A 23,488-nucleotide genomic window follows, 5' to 3' on the forward strand; every position below is an offset into this window, starting at 1 on the left:
CTCTGAAACCTCTACTCTTGTCAGTATTGTATGTTTACCAAGCAATCCTCCGTAAACCTCTACTCTTGTTAGTATTGTATTTTTACCATTCAATCCTCTGGAAACCTCTACTCTTGTCAGTATTGTATGTTTACCAAGCAATCCTCTGGAAACCGCTACACTTGGTAGTATTGTATTTTTACCATTCAATCCTCTGGAAACCTCTACTCTTGTCACTATTGTATGTTTGCTATTCAATCCTCTGTAAAACTCTACTCTTGTCATTGTTGTATCTTTACCATTCAATCATTCTGTAAAACTCTACTCTCAGAGCTGCTATGTTTCCAATTCAATCATTGTAAACCGTCAGTTTGTATGTTTCCTATTCAATCAATCTGTAAATCTCTACTCTCGTCAGCGCTGTGATGCGTCTCATTCAATCGCCCTCTGGTAACATCAATTCTCGTGATAGGTGTATGTTTACCATTTGATGCTCTATCTACACAAGTCTACTTTGTGCATGATGCATGTTTCCTATTCAATCCTCTGAAACCTCTACTCTTGTTATGATTGCATGTTTCCCATTCAATCAATCTGTAAACCTCTATTATCTTCAGCCCTGTTATGTTTCCCATTCAAACCTCTATAAACCTCAACTCTCGTCAGTAATGGATATTTCCCATTCAATATTTCTGTAAATATCTTCTCTCTCCACTTCTGTATGTTTCCCATTCAATCCTCTGTAAAGTTCTACTCTTGTCAGTGTTGTGTGTTTCCCATTCAACCCTTTGTAAACATCTACTCCATTATGTTTTCCATCTAAAACTTTACTCTCATCATAGCTGTATATTTCCTACTCAACCCACTTTAAACCTCTTGTCTCGTCAGTGCGTGGTACCCTGAAGATGAACATTTCCAAATCGGTCGCTGCAGTGACACCTTAATATATAACCAAAGGCGGAACACGTTTTCCCATATGAATCATTTCCGAGGTTGCTGGGGATTTTGTGCGGCCGCAGTCTGACCTATCGAGTCCATCGAGTTCGAAGCTGTTACCCGAAAGATGAAAAACGCAACAGTCTTACTGAGGAAGCTGGCGGGAACAACTTGAGGCGCGGAGCCTAAGTTTCTGAGAACATATCGCCCAGGCTTTGGCTACTTCATCGAGGAGAACTTTGCTTGGGTGTCGGGGTAGACGAACGTTGAGAAGAAAGATTCAACTTTGCATGTTTATGTCTGGAACGCTGACAAAAGCACGTGAAGAATGTGGCCCGATAAAGGTAGCAGTCCACCCATACTCCCTCCCCCCCCCACAGCCCCAACCCTCGGCGTCAAACAGGAGACGATCACTTGGCATTGGCTTAACAAAACAAGAGAGCATATGCAGAGTAACCCCTCTCAGACTCATAATGAACGGTGACACAAGTATGGGCCTAAATAAGTCCCAGCAACACTCGTTCTTGGCATCCCTGACACTTGCACATACGAGGTGGATGTCGATTCAGAAAATTCTGTCCCTCGTGAAGTCGGAGGCGCAGTCTTCCTGAAACTGCGGGAGGCTTCTGCACAAGCAAAAACCACGTTAACAGCGGCCACGCTTCATCAATAGGCACTTCCACCGCGGCAAAGAGCATTAAACAACATAAGAACGTAAAGCATCTGATTGAACGCTGAATTGTAACACTGCTGTCCGCACATGATTTGACGGCCTAGATAGACACCGTCACAATAGTATATTGTGAGACCATCACAGATGGTCAATACATCTTCACGAATATCTTCACATCTTTTTGTTGTTGAGTAAAGGTTTAAGCACGAAACGACACGTATTATTATCTTTATTTGAAGAAAATGCACACACACACACACACACACACACACACACACACACATATATATATATATATATATATATAATATATATATAAATCGCAATATCCATTACACGTGCTCACAGCACTTTATAAGTGTCCCTAAGCAACAGCAACACGTAACATGTAAAACGAGAAATAATGCCTGTTAGGCGGTATTACGATTTGTTTTTCCCACAGAGAAAACGATGTTCACGGCCAGATACTCATTATACGCCTGAGTGCGGTGAGAGAATGTGAGTAAAGAGTCTTTTCCAAGGACTTAACTATACGCCGAGCGAGGCTCGAACCCAGGACCTTCTGATCCGAAAGCGAGTGTTATACCACTAGACCACATAGAAAACTGTGATGTCAAAGAAACTTGTACTTATCCAATTGGAAATGTAAAACCACTCTTCCGGGGAACTGAATACATACTTTGTGTAAATGATTGTCTGTTTTCAGAGTGATGGCATCTTATTTTCTAGCCTAAATACATGATTGTCGTCAATGAAGATCTCTATCCTCGCTGTTTTACGTACCATAAACCTAATAATCGGCCTATACATCTGTGTACTAAAATAGTTAAGCTACCTTATGATTCAATATGTAAACTATTCGTTATTATTTCTCCGAAGGACTAGTTACATAAACACTTCCAATGATTTTAGAACCAGAAAAGTAGAAGGTATGACGTCACAACTTTTCTTTCCTTTTAGCTCAGTGTATATGGTTTGATCGAGTCCCATTCTGGACGACGCAAAATTGATTCCTTGGAATATCCTCTTTACTCACATTCTCTACCGTACTCAGGTGTAAAATGAGTATCCGACAAGTAACAGCTTTGCCTCTGTGGGAAATCACAATTATGCCATAAGCGCTCTTGAAGGTGTGATAGATTTACGTGCACATATTTGCAGATCTGATAACCGAACACAATTATGGACTTGATTGAACATCGTTGTTTATATATATATATATAGAGATAGATAGATAGAAGATAGTGCGCTGGCCAAGGAGTTCACAACATTGCCATCCGGAAGTATAACGGACCAACACACAAACTCTGTGTAACCGTGAACTTTTATAGTCTGGCTTAATACAGTTTAGTGAGAACAACTCACAAACGCGGATGGCAAAAACAATAACAAAGGCCTGAGTGACGCCATCTGCAATATATATATATATATATATATATATATATATATATATATATATATATATATATTCAATAATTAAATATTTCCTTTCAGATCTTCTGACTGGTCCTCTTATTGTCCTTCCGGACATTATATCTAGAACGGTAGTGTATTGGTATGCCGGTGACGTCATGTGTCGACTACACAAATTCTTTGCAGTAAGTACTCATTTCATCCCCTCTCGTGCCGGTCTCTCTCCATGCCTCCCTACTCCTCCTCCTCGTGTTCCTGAATATCACCATCATCATCATCATCATCATCATCATCATCATCATCATCATCATCATCATCATCATCATCATCATGATCATCTTCATATCATCATCATCCATCATCATCATCATCATCATCATCATCATCATCATCATCATCATCACATCATCATCATCACCACATCATCATCTATCATCATCATCATCATCATCATATCATCATCATCACCACTACCACCACCACATCATCAACATCACGATCATAAACATCATAATCATCATCATCATCATCATCATCATCATCATCATCATCATCATCATCATCATCATCATCATCATCATCATCATCATCATCGTTGAACAACCGTCTCTCCGGATCTTATGTGAAGGAGCATTGTTCAAATTCCTTTTGTTAGTCCTGAAGAAGAATTGTTAACCCAAAACATCCCGCTCATGTAAAGTACTTTGATTGTTTTCGTTAAGCTAATATACTCATGTTTCTTCTCAATTATCAAGGTTACGAACGGGGTACTTTACCATTTATCATTTAAAAAAAAAAGTCTTGTATAGATAGTATTCAGATGACGTCACTCAGGCCTTTGTTATTGTTTTTGCCATCCGAGTTTGTGAGTTGTTCTCACTAAACTGTATTAACCAGACTATAAAAGTTCATGGTTACACAGAGTTTGTGTGTTGGTCCGTTATACTTCCGGATGGCAATGTTGTGAACTCCTTGGCCAAGTGCATTCTATCTATAGAGTATTGAGTAACGTCAAAAACTCGAACACCCAGTATTTTTCTTCCGCTTCTTATTGTAATGTTTCCCATCCATTCTTCTTTCCATGTCGACATATTATATGTATGCAAAAACGTCAATATTTGATAGTGCATCCGTTTGATTTTATAAACTGTTTACCGACCTAAATATTTACGACGATTTGTTTTGTGTTATAATAATTTGGACCAGGTAAATTGTCCTCATTCGTACACATCTTCTTGTTCTTCTTCTTTGTCTTCTTTTCTCTTATCCTTCTCATCTGCTTCAAATCATACTAAGCCTTACTTCATTGCATACTATCTTCGCTTCTTCTATCTATCTCTCATTATTCTTTTCTGTCTCGTTTCTTTTTGTTATTTCTCTCTCTATATTTCGATTATTTTTTTATATTATTTGAATTGTTTTTTTTATTTTTTCATTTCTATTATTTCTTTTTTTTTTTTTTATTATTATTATTATTTTTTATTATTATTATTATTATTATTATTATTATTATTATTATTATTATTATTATTATTATTATTATTATTATTATTATTATATATTTACTATTATTATTATTATTATTATTATTATTATTATTTATTATTATTATTATTATTATTATTATTATTATTATTATTATTATTATATTATTATTATTATTATTATTATTATTATTATTATTATTATTATTATTATTATTATTATTATTATTATTATTATTATTATTATTATTATTATTATTATTGTTATTATTATCATCATCATCATCATCATCATCATCATCATCATCATCATCATTCCTTCCTTTTTATCCGTTAGATATTATTTAAAGGCCAAGACTCGTAAATACTACTGGACTTTCTTTATCTTTTTTGCCTGGATCAATAGATTATCTCAACATCTTATAATAATACGTGCTCAAAGTGTTTGACTCACGCTTCTCGATTTACTATGATCTGATGATTTGTTTTTGCCAAAAAAATGTTTTCTTTATATTATCCCTATTGGCAATTGATGATATGAGTTAAGGTAAGATACTCACTCCACCCTCAGGACTGAATTTCAAGGATTACGTTGATGCCGATAAAAATAACCGTTGTGAAACGGTTAAAAGAATATTCAGCCTTTATATGGCGCAAAATTTGCTTAACGTACTCCAGGCGCTTTTCATGGAATCCCTAGCCGACAGTAAAACTTGTTAGGCGATATTGTATTTTTTTTCCAATTGAGACAAAGGTGTTAATGGTCCAGGTATTCATTATACACCTGAATACGATGGGTGAAAAGAAAAGAACACAGCAGAAACCAGTGGGAGAGGAAATAGGAAGAAGACGATGGAGGTGGATTGGACACACGCTTAGAAACAACGACTCCACTATAACAAAGACAGTATTGAACTGGGAACCTCAGGGCAGAAGATCAAGGGGAAGGCCACGAGGAGCATGGAAAAGAATTAAAGAAGCTGATATACAGATAAGTGATAAGACATGGAACGAGATTTAAAAAAACGTTAGCTCAGGATAGAGAAGGATGGAAACTGTTTGTCTGTGGCCTATACCCTGACCCAGGGTGAAAAAGGCAATAATGATGATGACGGTGAGAGAATGTGAGCAAAGAGCCTTTTCCAAGAACTTAACTATGCTCCGCTCAGAGCAGGTCCTTGAATCCAGGACCTTTGGATTCGAAGAAGAGTGCCATACCACTTGACCACTTAGCCGCATGATTGATCACAAAAGGTCTCAGATTTACTTTTAACAAGTTTATTGCTACAGAAACCGGGAAAAACTCCAGCTCCACAATCCGTCGTATGTCTTTGAAGAATAAACCCCTTTACACGCTCATATGCAACACTTTCAGGTCACACAGACGCCTTGGAACATTTTTTATTAACTCCGCGAATGTTGATTGGGGAGGGCAAGGGGGGGGGGGGGGTGAAATTGCACTGTAACCCGTAAAGGACTACTATGTCTCGGGAACTTAGACAAGACGGTTGATTTCTGTTGACATCAGGCATTTTGTTTGACGGATTGATTATCTATGTGTTTCTTAATGTTATGCGTAGGCGACGGATGGTATCTAATGATGCCGAGGAGGAAGACGTACGAGGTTGAGAGGTACGTGAACAGATCATCTTTCTCTTACTTCGACTTTGCATACATTTAACAGTACGCATCTCTCGGGATCAGATACCACTTCCGGTAATTAATTTGATGTGATAGACAGTGCGCGCCTAGCTAAGAAGCTCACACCATTGCCATCCGGAAGTATAACGGACCAACACAAAAACTATGTGTAACATTGTACGTTTATAGTCTGGTTAATGCAGTTAAGTGAGAATTAGATACTCATAAGCATGGATGGCAAAAAACAAAACAAAACAAAACAAACAAAAAAAAAAAAACAATAACAAAGACCTGGGTGACGTCAACTTCGTTCTATCAATACAACCATCGCTTCATGCAATCGGCAGCAAATCAAATTATAGAAGGTACGAAATAGGGCAGGAAAGTCGTGACTTCCAACCCTTTACCCTTTACCTTTTCTACTTCACTGGCAAGGTCCAGTCCTTCGGAGTACTAATAATGAATAAGTTGTATAAAGGTGGCACAACTATTTTAGGGGCAGGATGGATAGATCCTAGACTGAAGTGTCGTCATTCAGGGCTTTGTTATTGCTTTTTGCCATCCGCGTTTATGAGTAATTCTCACTAAACTGTACCTATTAACCATAACCTATCAGACTACGAACGTTCAAGACTATGTGCGGCTATGTGGTCTTGTGGTGTGACACTCGCTTTCGGATCGGAAGGTCCTGGGTTCGAGCCTCGCGCTAGGCGCATAGTTGAGATCTTGGAAAAATGGCTCTTTACTCACATTCTCTCACCGTACTCAGGTGTAAAATGAGTACCTGGCCGTTTACGGCGTTGTATTTGTCCTAAAAATTGTAATATCACCTAACAGGCGTCAGGTCCCGTCCAACATGTTAAATGTTGCTGTTGACCAGGGACCCCTTGTAAAGCGCTTTGAGCACATTTCGTGGATATTGTGCTATATAAAGGTCAAAGCTCAAAGCTCAAGGTTACACAAAGTTTCATGTTTTGGTACGTTATAATATCCGACAGACGGATGCTGTGAGTATTGTACACCAACACAACGCATCCATATCGATTTCAGAAGATGGGTCACATTGGTTAGTCCGATGGCATGATTGAAAGTGGAATGATCGACTATGTAAAGATTGAAAGGAAATGAAAGACTGGCCTTGGAAGTAGATGAGATTAGCATTGTCGTACGGAGCAAGCTCTTAATGGATGTAATTGGTGAATGAAATTACTTGTGGTCAATCTCATTCTATGTTCGTCTCTCTCTCTCTCTCTCTCTCTCTCTCTCTCTCTCTCTCTCTCTCTCTCTCTTTCTTTCTTTCTTTCTTTCTCTCTCTCTCTCACACACACACACACACACGCGTGTGCAAACATATGATATATATATATATATATATATATATATATATATATATATAGTAGGCATCTTTCCGTCTCGGAAAGAAACGATGGTTTGCGCCCTGTATGACTTTGGTCTATATATATATATATATATATATATATATATATATATATATATTTTATATATATATATATATATAATATATATGACCAAGTCATACAGGCGCAAACCATCGTTTCTTTCCGAGACGGAAAGATGCCTACTATATATATATATAAATATAATTATATATATATATATTATATATATATATATATATATATATATATCATATATATATATATGCATACAAACACATATATACACATTATAATGATCCTCTGCGTTGCGCCAAAATGCTCACACCATCCGCCAGCAGGATACAATGTACCGGCACACAAGACTATGTGTAACCCAACACTTCTATAGTTTGAATGATAGAATGTAGGAAGAACTATTCATAAACGAAATGACTATTTCGTATCAGATATTAAATAGTGCTTTGGCGCTTTTCAGTATCCATAAGGAATTCTTTTTTAATAACGACAGTGACAAGTGAAACAATTTCGGGTGCCAACTTCTGACCTACTTCTATATTGAAAACGTGCAGTAACTGTCAGTCCGATATTTTTGTAACATAAGTTGTCCAAAAAGGTTATTAATTCGTACAATAAAAAAAGACAAATGCAATTTTTAGGGCACCTAAATCGACATAAATGAATTGAACATCTTGCTCTCACAGGAAAGATTTAAGGTAAAAAGAGTAAAGGTAGACCAAGAAAAAACATATTTGAATAGTTTGAACAGCTTGGTAACAAAGTAGGAGAGATGAATGGCGTACCATGATCACCGATGTTTGGCACATACTTGGTACTTGAAGAAGAAGAAGTCCAATATTTTGATAGTTGTTTTTTAAATGATATTTGACATGTGAGAATGTTTACTAAAATAAAATTTAAAATGAAAAATATTCATAATGTAAAAGGCAAGAAAATCCAAGACCAATGATTTATTTCTTTTGAATATCGTTTCATGTAAGATCTCATCCTATAAGTCACAGCTTACCTCTTTCCTAACGAGCCATGTTTAGAATTTCCCCCGAAAATTCACACCTATCAGACACAAAAAAACAGACTTTTCTAATCAAACAAAAAATAAAAAAAAAGTAGCAAGTGCCTTCTATACACAATGTTGTCAAAAATGACGTCAAACTGCCAGTCCTAGAGGGTTCTAGTGTCAATGCTATAATAACGATGGCTACGCTACAACAGTGTTTAATATTTATAGGTGAAATCAATGCATTTTTTAAATTTTGTGATTTGGATAAAAGAGAAATCAGAATACGAGAATTGTTGAGTGCATCATCATAAATATGACGATTTTCCTATGGTTGGTAAGGAGAGGGTTGAGCGGATGTTTTGGCTGTAGATTCTTGTAAAATATTTTTTTCAGTCTGAGTTTCAAATGCCGACAGTGTCTTAAGACCCCTTAACTTATCAAAAAGTCATAGACCAGATAATAAATTTGAAGTCTCAGAAGAAGAAGAAGAAGAAGAAGAAGAAGAAGAAGAAGAAGAAGAAGAAGAAGAAGAAGAAGAAGAAGAAGAAGAAGTATAGGAGGAGGAAAAGGAGACTAAGAGTAAGATATATATGAGCAAACCCAGGATAATATCTAAAGAAAAATCATTTAACCCATTTCATGTTTTTCTCAGCTTGAATTATCTGATATATTGGAAGAGGCGGGGCTTTCTATGATGTTAAGAGCTAAAAAATAATATCTAATATTACTTATACTATCTATTTATTTATTTGTTTTCTATTTCTATGTTCTCATTACATTATTACAATACTCTGCCCTTTTAAGAAATAAGGTTAATTGGAGTTCATCAAATAAAGAAGGAAAATATGCTTTTACGAACGCCTTTGAACTAGTTTTGGAGAGAACAGTTAGGGCATGGCAAGCTTTAATCCTTTTTAATAATATTTAATTTTGTTTTCTTGCTTTTCAATAAGAATTGGTTAGTTTGTTCGTTTTTTATCAGATTGCGCTTTATTTGAATAATATTTGTTTATCATTTGAGGGGAAGTGCGGGGTTGGGTGGGGATGGGGGGGGGGGGGGGTCTTTTTCCTTTTCTTTGTTTTGCTGTAATATTTTCTTTGTTTTATTTGTGAAAGTTGAATTATTTTTACTTTGTTTTATGTTTTTTAATTATAGATTCCGGTTTTTATAAGTTTGAGCGAACTATAGCAATCGCTTTCCACTGTGTCCATAGCACGCAGGTCAATTGATGAGTACTTTCTACCATGTCTATCATAGGTCCAATGACCCGAGCTGATGGAGGGGCTCTGTGTATAGTGGGGGGTGGGGGAGGGGGGTTACAATCATTACGCGGTTTACAACCTCAACCGTTTGCTTGTGTTTCGACTGAGTTACTGACATTTTACCTTGCTTTAAGGAATGAGTTCATTTTTACCTTGCATTATATCTCACCGTTTTGTGACAGAGAGCACCACCCCCCCCCCCCAATCAACGCTGATTCGATGAAAGAAGTGTCTTTGACGCGTCTACGCTCTTGGGGAAAAAGATAGCTCTGTCTATTGACATAGCCAATTGATTTGGCAACTGTGGGTCCTATGGACATGACATTCTCATGTATTTCTGTTTTCTGAGAGAAAAAACAAACAAACAATATCTTGCGGCTACAATTTGGTCGTGTGGTATGACATTCGACTTCGGAAGGTCATGAGTTCGAGTTCCGCTCTCCTTGTTTTTTTATAGTTGAGCCCTTAGAAAAGGTTCTTTACTCACATTCTCTTACCGTACAGATGAGTACCTGGTCGTTGACAGCGTTATCTTTTTCGAAAAGAAACTTAAATATGGCCGTCAGGACTCGCCCTTCATGCCATATGTGCTGTTAGCTATGGACCATTTGTAAAGCTCTTTGAGCACATTTAGTCAATATTTAATAACTTAAGTTTATTGTGTTTCTAATCAACTTAGTTCCGACTTGTTAAATCAGGTCGATGTTGCATTCAGTTCTCAGACCTGCTAAAGTGTGAACCTAGCTTTGTACCCAAATCCTATTTGTACAAATATTTTTTAATTTCAGTTTTAATGTTAATTTCCTCTTTCAGATGATGGTGACGTTTGCCTCAAATTACATGCTGGTGGCTCTGAGCATTGATCGACTGGACGCAGTGGCCAGACCAATACAGTTCAAAGGCAGTGGTCAGTTATAACACTTATTATCATATTTGCTAATCATCATCATCATCATCATCATCATCATCATCATCATCATCATCATCATCATCATCATCATCATCATTGTCATCATCATCATTGTCATCATCATCATTAGTGTCATTTCATTATCATCATGGAGCCGGAGTTTATCCCGGTTTATATAGCGTGAAACGGACAAAGGCAATTGTTATTTATCCTTTGGATAATATGACGATAAATCATTGTAAAATACTTTAGGCCAGGTCAAACATTCCTTGCTACCCAATCACTGTTGCTGGGGGAGGGGGGGGGGGGAATGGAGGGATTCAGAAGAAAAAAATCTTGTCTGCACTCAGCATTATTCTTGGTCTGAAGGGTTAAAGAATTGATTTACTTCTGAGAAATGGAAGTGAAGAAGAAAGAACATTTGTCTGAAAACGGTATTATGTTGGAATGAACCTTATAGTAATAACTCAAATTAAAGCTTAATTGATCAAAAATATGAAATCTTTTTCTTAACACTCTTACCTATCTGTAAAGAGACGAGAGAGAGAGAGAGTAGGTGGGAAGGAAAGTTTTGGACTTACAAATAGCGGGAAAGAGGTAAAAGTGAACCCAAAGACTAGATGGTGGGATAATGTAAAGTATGTTATGAAAGAACTGGGCCTGGAGGAAGATGATGCGCTGAACCGAGATGCATGGAGATGTGGCATTCATTATGGCAACCCTTGCAAAATGCGGGAGAAGCTGACAGAAGAAGAAGAAGATTCTTAGTACTCTTTAATACAATATTTCTTCTCTTTAATAAAAAGTAAAAACTCAAGCCAAGTCTGATGGTTGATGGCAATAACAATATTTTTAAGCATCGTGAGGCGAGGGGTCACATTTGAAAATCCCTGTCGATGATAATCAGGATTAAGTCCCCTTCGAGATCAAAACAGTTTCAGATTATTCATTTCACTGTTGTCTTCTGGTAGAAAACAACACACCAGAAAACAGAGTCAAGAGAATTTGACAGAAAATAATTTATCTGATCTGATCCTCCTTCAGATATTCTAATACGAATAAATACGATATTGGTATGGTCTGGATTTTGAGGAAAACAAACTGGAGACCTGTCTCAATAATGAAGGGAATAATAGATTGATGTTAAGGGTAATGTTTTTTTGTTTTTCTAAAGTTGCTTTGAATACATTTTATCCGACATTAGTGAGAGAGAGAGTGAGAGAAAGAAAGAAAGAAAGAGAGAGTGAGAGAGAGAGAGGGAGAGAGAGAGAGAGAGATAGAGAGAGAGAGAGATGTGCGTATATATATATTCCCGTGTGTGTGCGTGTGTGTGTGTGTGTGTGTGTGATGGAGATAGATAGATAGATATAAGAGAGAGAGAAAAAAAAGAGAGAGAGTGAGAGAGAGAGAGTTAGAGAGAGAGAGAGAGAGAGAGAGAGAGAGAGAGAGAGAGAGAGAGGGTGACGGAGGAAGGGAGAGTCAGAGAGAGAAAGATATGAAAGAAATAAAGACAGCGCGAGAAAGGGGGGGGGGGGGGAGAGACCCGATTGCAAAGCGGTTTTAGCATATTTGGCTAGATAAAATATCAATTTTGATAGTTTTTTTTTTCTTTTTGTTAGTTTTATTTATTTTTTTTTTGTCTTTTTAGTATTATATCAACCACATGCTATTAATACGGAGTTTATAATCTCCACATCAAAACGGGATTGTCATATCCAAGAATTTCTCGTTACTGTTGTTGATCGATGACAATTTCAATATCATATGATAATAATATATCTAAACAATACCCAGTCGTAATACTAGTATGTTAGACGGATTTTCGATCCTCCAAACATCCATCTATCGATTGACGCGATCAACAATCTTGGACAACTAACTACATAAATTTGTATCTAGCAAAAAAAAAAAAAAAAATAACCACTAATGCAGAAAAATGAGTGGAGCAGGCACTTGTGTTGAAAACAACAAGAGATGACGTGAGTAGGAAAGTCCCAGAAGACAATAGAGAATAAAAGAGAATAATGATCGCGACGGCGATGGGGGTTCGAACCCGCGACGTTACTGGTACGACAACTCCGTGAAATTTTTATTCTCTACTGTCTTCTGGTACTTTCCAACTCACTTCGTCTCTTGTTGGTAATAACTACTAATGACTTCGAGAAATCACAGGGTTGAGAGTTGTTTTGGCAAGATGAGCATCATTTTAATCGAGTGGTATTCGTGAAGGATGAGTTGAATGGTAACAATTATAATTTATACTTGTTTTTCAGGGTACGGCAGTATTATGCAAGGATTGATAATGATAATAATAATAATGATAATAATGATAATAATAATAATAATAATAATAATAATAATAATATAATGAACTTATATAGCGCCTAGTTCCAATTTGGAATTGCTCACTGGCGCTTTACATCAACACATCATGTATGATATACAAATATAGAACTGGCATGTTAAAACCACACAAGTTCGATGATAACATAATATATTATAATAAAATACATACTAAGAGTCCAAATTATATGCCCTACAGAAAAGCTCAGTTTTTAACCGTTTTCTAAAGATAAGTGGATTTTCACTATTTTTAGTTTCAATATTGATGGAGTTCCACAGTCGGGGGGCATGGTGGTCAAAGGATTTCTCATGAAAAACTAACGATTTTGGGGGTTCCCTTAGGATATTTAAATTGGCAGATCTTAAATTTCGACTGGGTTCATAAAGGTGGATAAGTTCCTGAAGGTAAACAGGAGCGGAATTGTTTAAGCAATTGAAAACATGGGTGAGTATTTTAAATTCAATCCTAAACTTTACAGGTAGCCAGTGTAGGTCCTCCAAAATCGGTGTTATATGCTCACGCTTTTTAGATAACGTTACCAATCGAGCTGCTTTGTTCTGTATCTTTTGGAGTCGATTAATGACATTATTATCACAACCATAGAGCAAGCTATTGCAATAATCAAGGCGGGTAAGAATCAAAGAGACCACAAGAAGTTTAGTAGTATCAATATCAAGAAGCCTTCTAATAGCACCAATAGATCTAAGGTAAAGATTGCAGGATCTAGTTACATTAGTGACATGGGCAGACATGTTTAATTTGGTATCGAATAAAACTCCTAAGTTTCTCACAGGTTCTTTAGTGATGGGAATTACACAATCAGAAAGATTCAGGTTAAGCGTGGAAAGGTCCACGAAGCCCCGTCTTGTAATTTGCAACACCCCTGTTTTATTTTCATTTAACCTGAGTTTGTTGCAACACATCCAGTCACTAATCTCAGAGATACAATTTTCTATATCCGTTATAACATTGAGATGATTGTCGATATTAATGGGAAACAGTAATTGGGTGTCGTCTGCGTAAAAATGGTACTTAATAAAATATTTTGAGATGATGTCACCTAATGGTCTGATATAGAGGGTGAATAAAGAGGGTCCCAGAACTGAACCCTGTGGTACACCAAAAGATAGGGGACAAGGAGAAGAGAAGTCATGTCGATTTACAGACACTGATTGAATTCTGTCAGAGAGGTAAGAAGAAAACCAGTCAAGGACAGTACCCCCAAATCCGTATAGTGTCTTAAGTCTGTCAATTAAAAGAGTATGGTCTATTGTGTCAAAAGCAGCACTAAGGTCGAGTAGTATGATAATAACATCATCATTTTTCCGACATAAATGATTTATGATATCATTATGGATTTTAATAAGAGCAGTTTCAGTGCTGTGAAAGGGGCGATAAGCAGACTGAAATTTAGAGAACAAATTGTGTTCATTCAAAAACGTGTTAAGCCTAAAAGCAACAATTTTCTCAATTAGTTTAGACATGAGGGTGAGATTCGAGACTGGTCGATAATTATTTGGGTCTTCTTTGTCAAGGCTAGATTTCTTTAATATGGGAGTGACAATAGCATGTTTAAGATTATTAGATACCTCACCAATAAACAAACTAGCATTTATAATATGAGTAAGAACGGGAACCAAAATATCAGCACAAGAAAGAACAAGCCATGAAGGAATGGGATCTATTGGGCTGGTTGTTTTGCAGCATTGTCTCAGCGCAGACAGTACTTCTGTTTCAGTGGCGGGTTCAAATTCGTCGAATGCTGCTCCGGCTGGAAGTGCATTAGTTTCATTTATTTGTGCTTTCATTATCTCTTCTTTGTCCAAATTATTCCGAATACCTGATATTTTATCTCTAAAGTGTAGAGAGAAACTATTTGCGGTAGCAATAGGGTCCTCGAAATTATTTGAAGGATGATCCTTCATCAGTTTGTTCAGGGTGGCGAAAAGTTCATGTGAGTTTCGTTTGGCACTTGTTATTTTATTTTTAATGTATGTTTTTTTTACATGATAGAATTAATTTGTTCCGTTTGTGTTTTAGTCTTACATAAATTTGATTATGAATTTCTAATTTGGATCGACGCCAAATCCGTTCGGCAGATCTGAGTTGATGTTTCAGTGTTTGTAACTCGTTGCAATACCACGCGGTGTTTGGTCGAAGAATAATTTCTTTCGTGACCGATGGACACAGCTCATCGAACACAGTTTTCAGTGAATTATTATATGTGTTTACCATATCGTGAACATTATCACAACTCTTAACAGAGGCGAGTAAATCCAAAGACCTAATGGATTCTTGAAATGTTTCTTTATTTAGTGATTTTGTTTTCCGGTATGTGATCGTTTTCTTGACGGTTGTTTTGCATTCGATTTTTAGATTTAAAGCAATCAGGTTATGATCTGAAATTGTGCGATCCAAAACGTCAACGTTATCAATTATTTTGTTATCTTTCCTGGAAATTATTAAGTCTAAGATGTGCCCCGCCTTGTGAGTTCCGTCCTTTACATATTGTCTTAAATTGTGACTATCTAAAATATCCTTTAACTTCAAACATTTTGTATCCGTTAGATCGTCCATGTGAACATTAAAATCGCCCAATATAAGAATTTCACCACTGGTTGTGCTAGTTTCTAACGCGAGCGTGTCGATTTCATCATAGAATTGATTATGAGTGAGTTTATTCCTTGTAGATGGAGGAGGTCTATAAATTACAACAACATGGTACTTCTCATTCCTTTCTGATGTTAATGTCATATCTAGAGATTCGAAAGTTTTGTAATTCGATTGCGTCTTGTTTTTCTGTAGCTTAACGGATTCTTTATGAATAACAAAAATCCCTCCTCCTCGACCGGTTTTTCGATGCTGTGCTATGAAACTATATCCTCGTAGAATCAGTTTACTGTCATTGTTTTTAAGCCAACTTTCCGTGATAATAAAAATATCCAAATCCTTCTCAATGATAATATTTTCAATTGAGGCTTCCTTTTTAGTAACGGACCTTGCGTTAATCAAGCCAACTTTAAGACATTTATGATTGTGATAATTGTTGTTAGACGATGAGTTGTTTATTTGTATAGGTAGCAAGGAATGTCGTCGTTCAATGGCCTTGTGTTGGAATGACGGTGTGAAGAAACGATTAAATACATTCATGACAACTTTTATCCTTTTCCTTTTCTTTCTTCCACCACTTTTCCCCCGTCTTGTCTTCCTTCCATTTCTATTTTTGTCTATCCTTTCCTTAAACTGTTCACTCGTCATGTTTTGATTCTTTAACACATGTGATGATAATAGTTCATGATAATATAATATAATCGAAAAATAACAAGTGGGGGCAGCTGGTAAGTTGTATTATATTTGTTAAGGGACAGCAAGAAAGTATGGTGGTATTGAATCGCCGCTGGCATTCCAAGTGCTGGTGACAACATTTAAAGATAAAAACAATAATAATAATGATGATGATGATGATGATGATGATGATGATATAATAATAATAATAAAAAATAATAATAATAACAATAATAATAATAATAATAATAATAATAATAATAATAATAATAATAATAATAATAATAATAATAATAATAATAATAAATAATAATAATAATAATAATAATAATAATAATAATAATAATAATAATAATAATAATAATAATAATAATATAATAATAATAATAATAATAATAATAATAATAATAATAATAATAATAATAATAATAATAATAATAATATAATAATAATAATAATAATAATAATAAATAATAATAATAATAATAATAATAATAATAATAATAATAATAATAATATAATAATAATAATAATAACAATAATAATAATAATAATAATATAATAATATAATAATAATAATAATAATAATAATAATAATAATAATAATAATAATAATAATAATAATAATAATAATAATAATAATAAAAATAATAATAATAATAATAATAATAATAATAATAATAAATTAATAATAATAATAATAATAATAATAATAGATGGCATTTGTATACATTTTCAAAATTATATCATGCTGAATGTGCTTTATACATTAATTGGATTTAAAAAGAAAAAAATCTCTTGTGCCACAACCCCCCAACCCCCCCCCCCCCCCCAACACACACACACACACACACACACACACATATATACACAAACTAAACCTGCCCAAAGCCCTTTCTTTATACCGTCACTATAACAACAACACTTAGCATGGAGAATGAGAAATGACCCCAGGCGATATTACAATTTTCGACAGCGGCGACAACTCTCTTAACGGCTATGTATTCATTTTACACTTGATAACGGAGAGAGAATGTGAATAATGAGCCTGAGTCTGTTCATTGGACTCAATTTATCCGGGATCGATCTTGTTTCCTTCGCCGCTTTGGGCAACAGCACGTTATAGATAGTTGGAAGATGACGTCAGTCTGGTCTTTGTTATTGTTTTTTGCCATCCGCGTTTATGAGTAATGCTCACTGAACTGTATTAACCTGACTATAAGCGTTCATGGATACACACAGTTTTGTGTGTTGGTCCGTTATACTTCCGGATGGCAATGTTATGAGCTTCTTAGCCAAGCGCATACTATATATAATGAAACTTAAAACTAAATGGAATTCAATACTCCAAGAGGGTTTGTAACCCAGTCAATATTAACAGGTTGATATAAGGAAATGTGTATTTTTACTAGATAAACATGATAAAGAACCAACCAATTATGTCGTATACAAATGTATACATTCGAATTATAATATCATAACTCGTGGTTTCTGATATTTCTATAATTGTCCTACACGCTTGGGTTAGGGGCGGGGTGGGGGGGGGGATTGGCCGTTGTGACCTGGGCAAGAGATGCCCCGGGGGTCGAGCCCAACTTCATTTACTTTCTTTACCAGTCGTCTCAAAAGGGTATTATGTCTCGGTGAACTTGATGTTTATGCCGTTAAAATACATGTCTTACTGTAAGAAAGTAACTTTATCTATTCTACAACTCATCCTAAGAAAGTAACTTTATCTATTCTACACCTCATCCTAAGAAAGTAACTTTATCTATTCTACACCTCATCCTAAGAAAGTAACTTTATCTATTCTACACCTCATCCTAAGAATGTAACTTTATCTATTCTACACCTCATCCTAAGAAAGTAACTTTATCTATTCTACACCACATCCTAAGAAAGTAACTTTATCTATTCTACACCTCATCCTAAGAATGTAGCTTTATCTATTCTACACCTCATCCTAAGAAAGTAACTTTATCTATTCTACACCTCATCCTAAGAATGTAACTTTATCTATTCTAGACCTCATCCTAAGAAAGTAACTTTATCTATTCTACACCTCATCCTAAGAAAGTAACTTTATCTATTCTACACCTCATCCTAAGAAAGTAACTTTATCTATTCTACACCTCATCCTAAGAAAGTAACTTTATCTATTCTACACCACATCCTAAGAAAATAACTTTTGTAGAAAAAAACGATATATTTTACTCTTGCCTGTTGGATTTCGAACTTTGTTCCCGAAGCGCACTCACAACCTCAAGCACCAATTGGGAACTCGTCCGGAAAATGGCTGGTAAGTAGAGAGTTAAATAAAAATAAATGTTACCATTTTAAAATTGTTCCTCAGGAATGAAGGTCAAAGTTCTTGTGGCAATTGCTTGGACGCTGAGCGGTCTCTTTGCCATTGTGGGGCTGGTCCTACCTCGTGTTGAGGACAAACACGGGGGACCAATGTGCAATGTGGTCCTCTCTGCTGCTTGGAAATGGAAGGTGAGCTAAATTGGATTCAATAGTCTGATTTCACGTCGCCAAGCAACGACGGCCATCGTGGTTCTAAACAAAGAAAATCGGTACATTTCATTCTTCATGCTGGCTAGAACTTTGCATATGTCTTGTGATCAGAATGTGTAAAAGTCAAAACATGATCAGATTTATGTTTTTTCCCCTCTGGATACGCTTTTATGCTCGTCGGAGAAATATTTCATAAGGGCGTCCACCATTGTTCCGATAGTTTAGAGTCAGTTACGAAGTTACCATGAGTCTTTACGAGGGAAGTGACGTCACGACTGTTGAAGCGTATTGACATGATACATATTCAGAGCTGCTCACTTGAAATTTCAGGAATTCGTAGTTTCCAAAGTAAAAATTAAAAAAAAAAGAAAAATAGCTTCACAAATTATAATTTGCCATCAACATGATCAAAACACGCTCCAGAGTGCTGGATATAGGTTCTCTAGAATGACGGGCTTTCCTTTTCAGTAACATTTTTGAGTCAAAGACCTTTGCAACTCTGCAGCCGGAGACATTTGCGATTTTGTTTTTGGTAATACTATGTAAGTCTGCATAGTTTCAACGGAGCCTAACAGGAGTAGTGCTGGGGCCTATTGAGTGAATGTGTTGATTGCATGATTAGGTCCCCCTGATCCGTGACTATGTGATTATTAAAATAGTCAATTCATATTTTTCCAAAAACAAAAAAAAAAAAACAACCCCCCCCGCCCCCCCACCCCAAAAAAAAACAACAACAAAACAAAACAAAACAACCCCCCCCCCCCCAAAAAAAAAAAAAAAAAAAAAAAAAACAAGAAAAAATTAAGAATAAAAATAAAATAAATAAAATAAACAAAAATCAAAAACAAAACAGAAAACAAAACAAAACAAAATTCTTTAGATTTAAGATAACGCAACATCCACTATATTAGGTGCTCAAAGAGGTCTTTAAGGGATCCCGTGCTAACGTACAGCAACATTTAACATATATATATATATATATATATATATATATATATATATATATATATAGTGCGTGACATGATGCCTGAAATGCGCTTCTTCGATATTTCTTCGACAGAGGCACCAGTTTTACCTGTAAGGTACTCATTTTACACCTAAGAGCAGTGAATCAACTTTTTAAAAAAAATTGTACCTCCTGAATCGGGATTAGAACCATGTATATACTGATCCAAAGGCGAGTATCATACCACAAACCACAAAGCATTATGCTATAGGAATACTCTTGTGGTTCATTGGCTATTGGAAATGTTCCTGTTAGTAGCTCGAAGAAATTAACCACAATATATAGTATGCAGATGACGTCACTCAGGCCTTTGTTATTGTTTTTGCCATCCGCGTTTGTGAGTTGTTCTCACTAAACTGTATTAACCAGACTATAAAAGTTCATGGTTACACAGAGTTTGTGTGTTGGTCCGTTATACTTCCGGATGGCAATGTTGTGAACTCCTTGGCCAAGCGCATTCTATCTATAGATAGTATGCAGATGACGTCACTCAGGCCTTTGTTATTGTTTTTGCCATCCGCGTTTGTGAGTTGTTTTCACTAAACTGTATTAACCAGACTATAAAAGTTCATGGTTACACAGAGTTTGTGTGTTGGTCCGTTATACTTCCGGATGGCAATGTTGTGAACTCCTTGGCCTAGCGCATTCTATCTATAGGAAACTAAATGAAAGCTTCAATTTAAACGAACGAAAAAAAAGATAATATTGGCGTTTCGGGTTTCCCTTTTATCAAGAAAACACGATTAATGAAACACTTAAGACGAATAAGAAAAGTGAGATTGGCGTTGTATAGAAATCGCGAAAAAGTCCATTGTTTTATTTTATTTCGTGCTTCCATACAAAGGAGCATATACTACAATTCCATGTCCCATCATTGTTTTGTTTAATCACCTCATTAATGATATTCTCACATCTCTCATTAGTCTTTAGTGTTTAATTCATCCTGTTTTATCGATAAAGGGAGAACCCGAACGTCCACCTAATCTGTATGGTGTTCATGAAATCGAAGCTTCGTGTTCATTTCTTATTAATTGTTATTTACGTATGGCTTATTGTATTCTAAAAGTGACCAACGGCATCAAGCGGGTATTATGGCGGAATAAACAGCAAGACGAAGATTAACTTAAATATCAATTTTAATGACCAGTAAAAGGAATGTGAATTTCTAGCTTTTTTTAATATTTTTTTTTTACAATTTATTAAATTGCATTTTTTTTCTCTCTCAAATAATTACGTGTTAGAGAGAAATTAATTTAGTGGGTTTTTTTTTCATTTCATGAGACAGTGAGGCTCAGCCGTACGGTATTTGGTTACTACCCGAAAGGTACCGAGTTCAAACACCCTTGCGATGTGTGGCCTTGAGCAAATCACCTCGCCTCTCACCCAGTTTGAGGTGCTGCACTGCGGCGGACCCTAAATAGACCCTAAATACAAAGTTCCCATATGAATGGGACGAATAAATGTGATTTTGTACGGCTATGTGGTCTTGTTGTATAACACTTGCTTTCGGATCGGAAGGTCCTGGGTTCGAGCCTTGTTCGGCGCATAGTTGAGTTCTTGGAAAAGACTCTTTACTCACATTCTCTCACGGTACTCATGTGTAAAATAAGTAAGTAGCCATCAACAACGTTGTCTGTGTCCAACAAACTGTAATATTGCCTAACAGGCATCATGTCATGTCCTACATGTCAAGTGCTGCTGTTGGCCAGGCCCCCTTAAAAAGCGTTTTAGCACGTTTAATGGATAATGCGCTGTCCAAAAGCTCAATTAAAAAAAAAAATTAATTATAATTATTTTTCCCCCCCCCCCCCCGCCCCTTCCCTTCTCCCAGGTTTACGTCACCCTGGTTGCTATTGCTTTGTTTTTCACCCCTGCCATCATCATTCTAGTCTGCTACGTTTCGATTGTAGTCCTTATCTTCAACCGTTCCCACATCATCCAGAAGATGGAAGGCGAAAGAAAGAAAGGCAATCAGAAAGGGAAAAATGGGGATTCTGGTATGTTTTTCAAGTCATTCTTTTTTTTTTTTTTTAAATTCAAAAAATTATTTATTATTGAAATATGCTGCAAATAGCTCAGAGTACATAGGAGTAATAGCAAATTAGAAATAATAATAATAATGATAATAATAATAATAAAAAATAATAATAATGATAATAATAATAATGATGATGATGATGATGATAATAATAATAGATAATAAATAATAATATAATAATAATAATATAATAATAATAATAATAATAATAATAATTAATAATAATAATAATAATAATAATAATAATAATAGTGATTATGATAAATATTTGATTTTATTATTTTTCTCCAATATTTAAATGATTATACACAGATTTAGGTAAATCTAACAATATATCAACACTAGTAAACAAGCTCTCCATGCACAACATTTACCTAAGCCCTCTCACACTCTCTGCTATTTTTTGAGTCACTTAAAATTTTAAGATGAATTTTTTTCTTAGTTTAAACTATGTAAAATAAAATCTAAAGATCCATCTTTAAAATAAAAAAAAAGTTTTGGAATAAGAAAAAGTTCAGTCAAAACATTTAAAATAAATAAGAAATAATGAATATATGTATATAGCGCCTAAACATCCACGTTAATCGTGCTCTGCCGCGCTTTACATAATAAAAATGTGTTTAACAAAAAACGGAAAAAAATCAAATCAAAAATCAGGACACTACACAATAAGCATGAATACAGAAACAAATTCTAAGCAACATCTATTTCATGTTCTTGTTTGTATCCACGATAAGATTTATATAGAAGTATTCAGTTATCAAATTAAGAAATTAAGGAGCAGGCACCGGTGTAAAATTAAGAGCTGAATAAGTGTGTTTGAAAGGTGCCAGACAAAACAAGAAAGAAAAATACAAGAAAAAAAATCCCTCGAGGTCAGCTGATTTTTGGGATGTTGTTTTTTTCTTGTATTTTTCTTTCTTGCTTTGTCTGGCACATTTCATACACACATGTTGTTCAGTTCTCTATAGTACTCAGATGCAATGAATTATAAAACGTAATTAAAATTTTGGTCAGAAATTCGTCATTCAAATCTCGATCGATTAAAATGACCCTCATCTTGTCAAAAACTCCCAAACCTGGGACTTCACTGACGTTACATGAATGGAGAGAAGAAAGAAATTGACGTAACTCAGCTCTTTGTTATTGTTTGGATTCAACCACTTTTATGAGTAGTCTCATTAAAATGTATCAATAAGACTATAGATAGAATGCTCTTGGCCAAGGAGTTCACAACATTGGCATCCGGAAGTATAACGGACCAACACACAAACTCTGTGTAACCATGAACTTTTATAGTCTGATTAATACAGTTTAGTGAGAACAACTCACAAACGCGGATGGCAAAAACAATAACAAAGGCCTGAGTGACGTCATCTGCATTCTATCTATAAACGTTCAAGGTTACACCTAGTATTGTGGAAACGTTTTTTTTAAAAAGTGGTCCTTCAGACATTGAAGCCCACGAAGCCGGAGTTTATCCCGGTTTCCATGGCGTGAAATGGACAAAAGCAATTGTTTGCTATCCTTTGGATAGGACGCTAGTCTATAGCAAACTACTTTCCGCCAGATCTAACAGAC

At 35.5% G+C, this 23,488-nt stretch overlaps 1 protein-coding gene across 1 annotated transcript in view; it reads left to right on the plus strand.

The window, feature by feature from the left end:
* LOC144958881 (cardioacceleratory peptide receptor-like) overlaps positions 1-23,488 on the plus strand; it is a 120,127-nt gene that overhangs the window by 89,652 nt on the left and 6,987 nt on the right. Inside the window, exons 5-8 of the mRNA XM_078891141.1 lie at positions 3,083-3,186; positions 10,621-10,714; positions 18,700-18,842; positions 21,701-21,866. Of these exons, the coding sequence (XP_078747267.1) occupies positions 3,083-3,186; positions 10,621-10,714; positions 18,700-18,842; positions 21,701-21,866 (507 nt within the window). The remainder of the gene's footprint in view (positions 1-3,082; positions 3,187-10,620; positions 10,715-18,699; positions 18,843-21,700; positions 21,867-23,488) is intronic.

Source organism: Berghia stephanieae, chromosome 13 (genome assembly GCF_034508935.2).
Source record: "Berghia stephanieae isolate SIO BIC M18660-M18661 chromosome 13, UCSD_Bste_1.3, whole genome shotgun sequence".
In the NCBI taxonomy this organism is placed as follows: domain Eukaryota; kingdom Metazoa; phylum Mollusca; class Gastropoda; order Nudibranchia; family Aeolidiidae; genus Berghia; species Berghia stephanieae.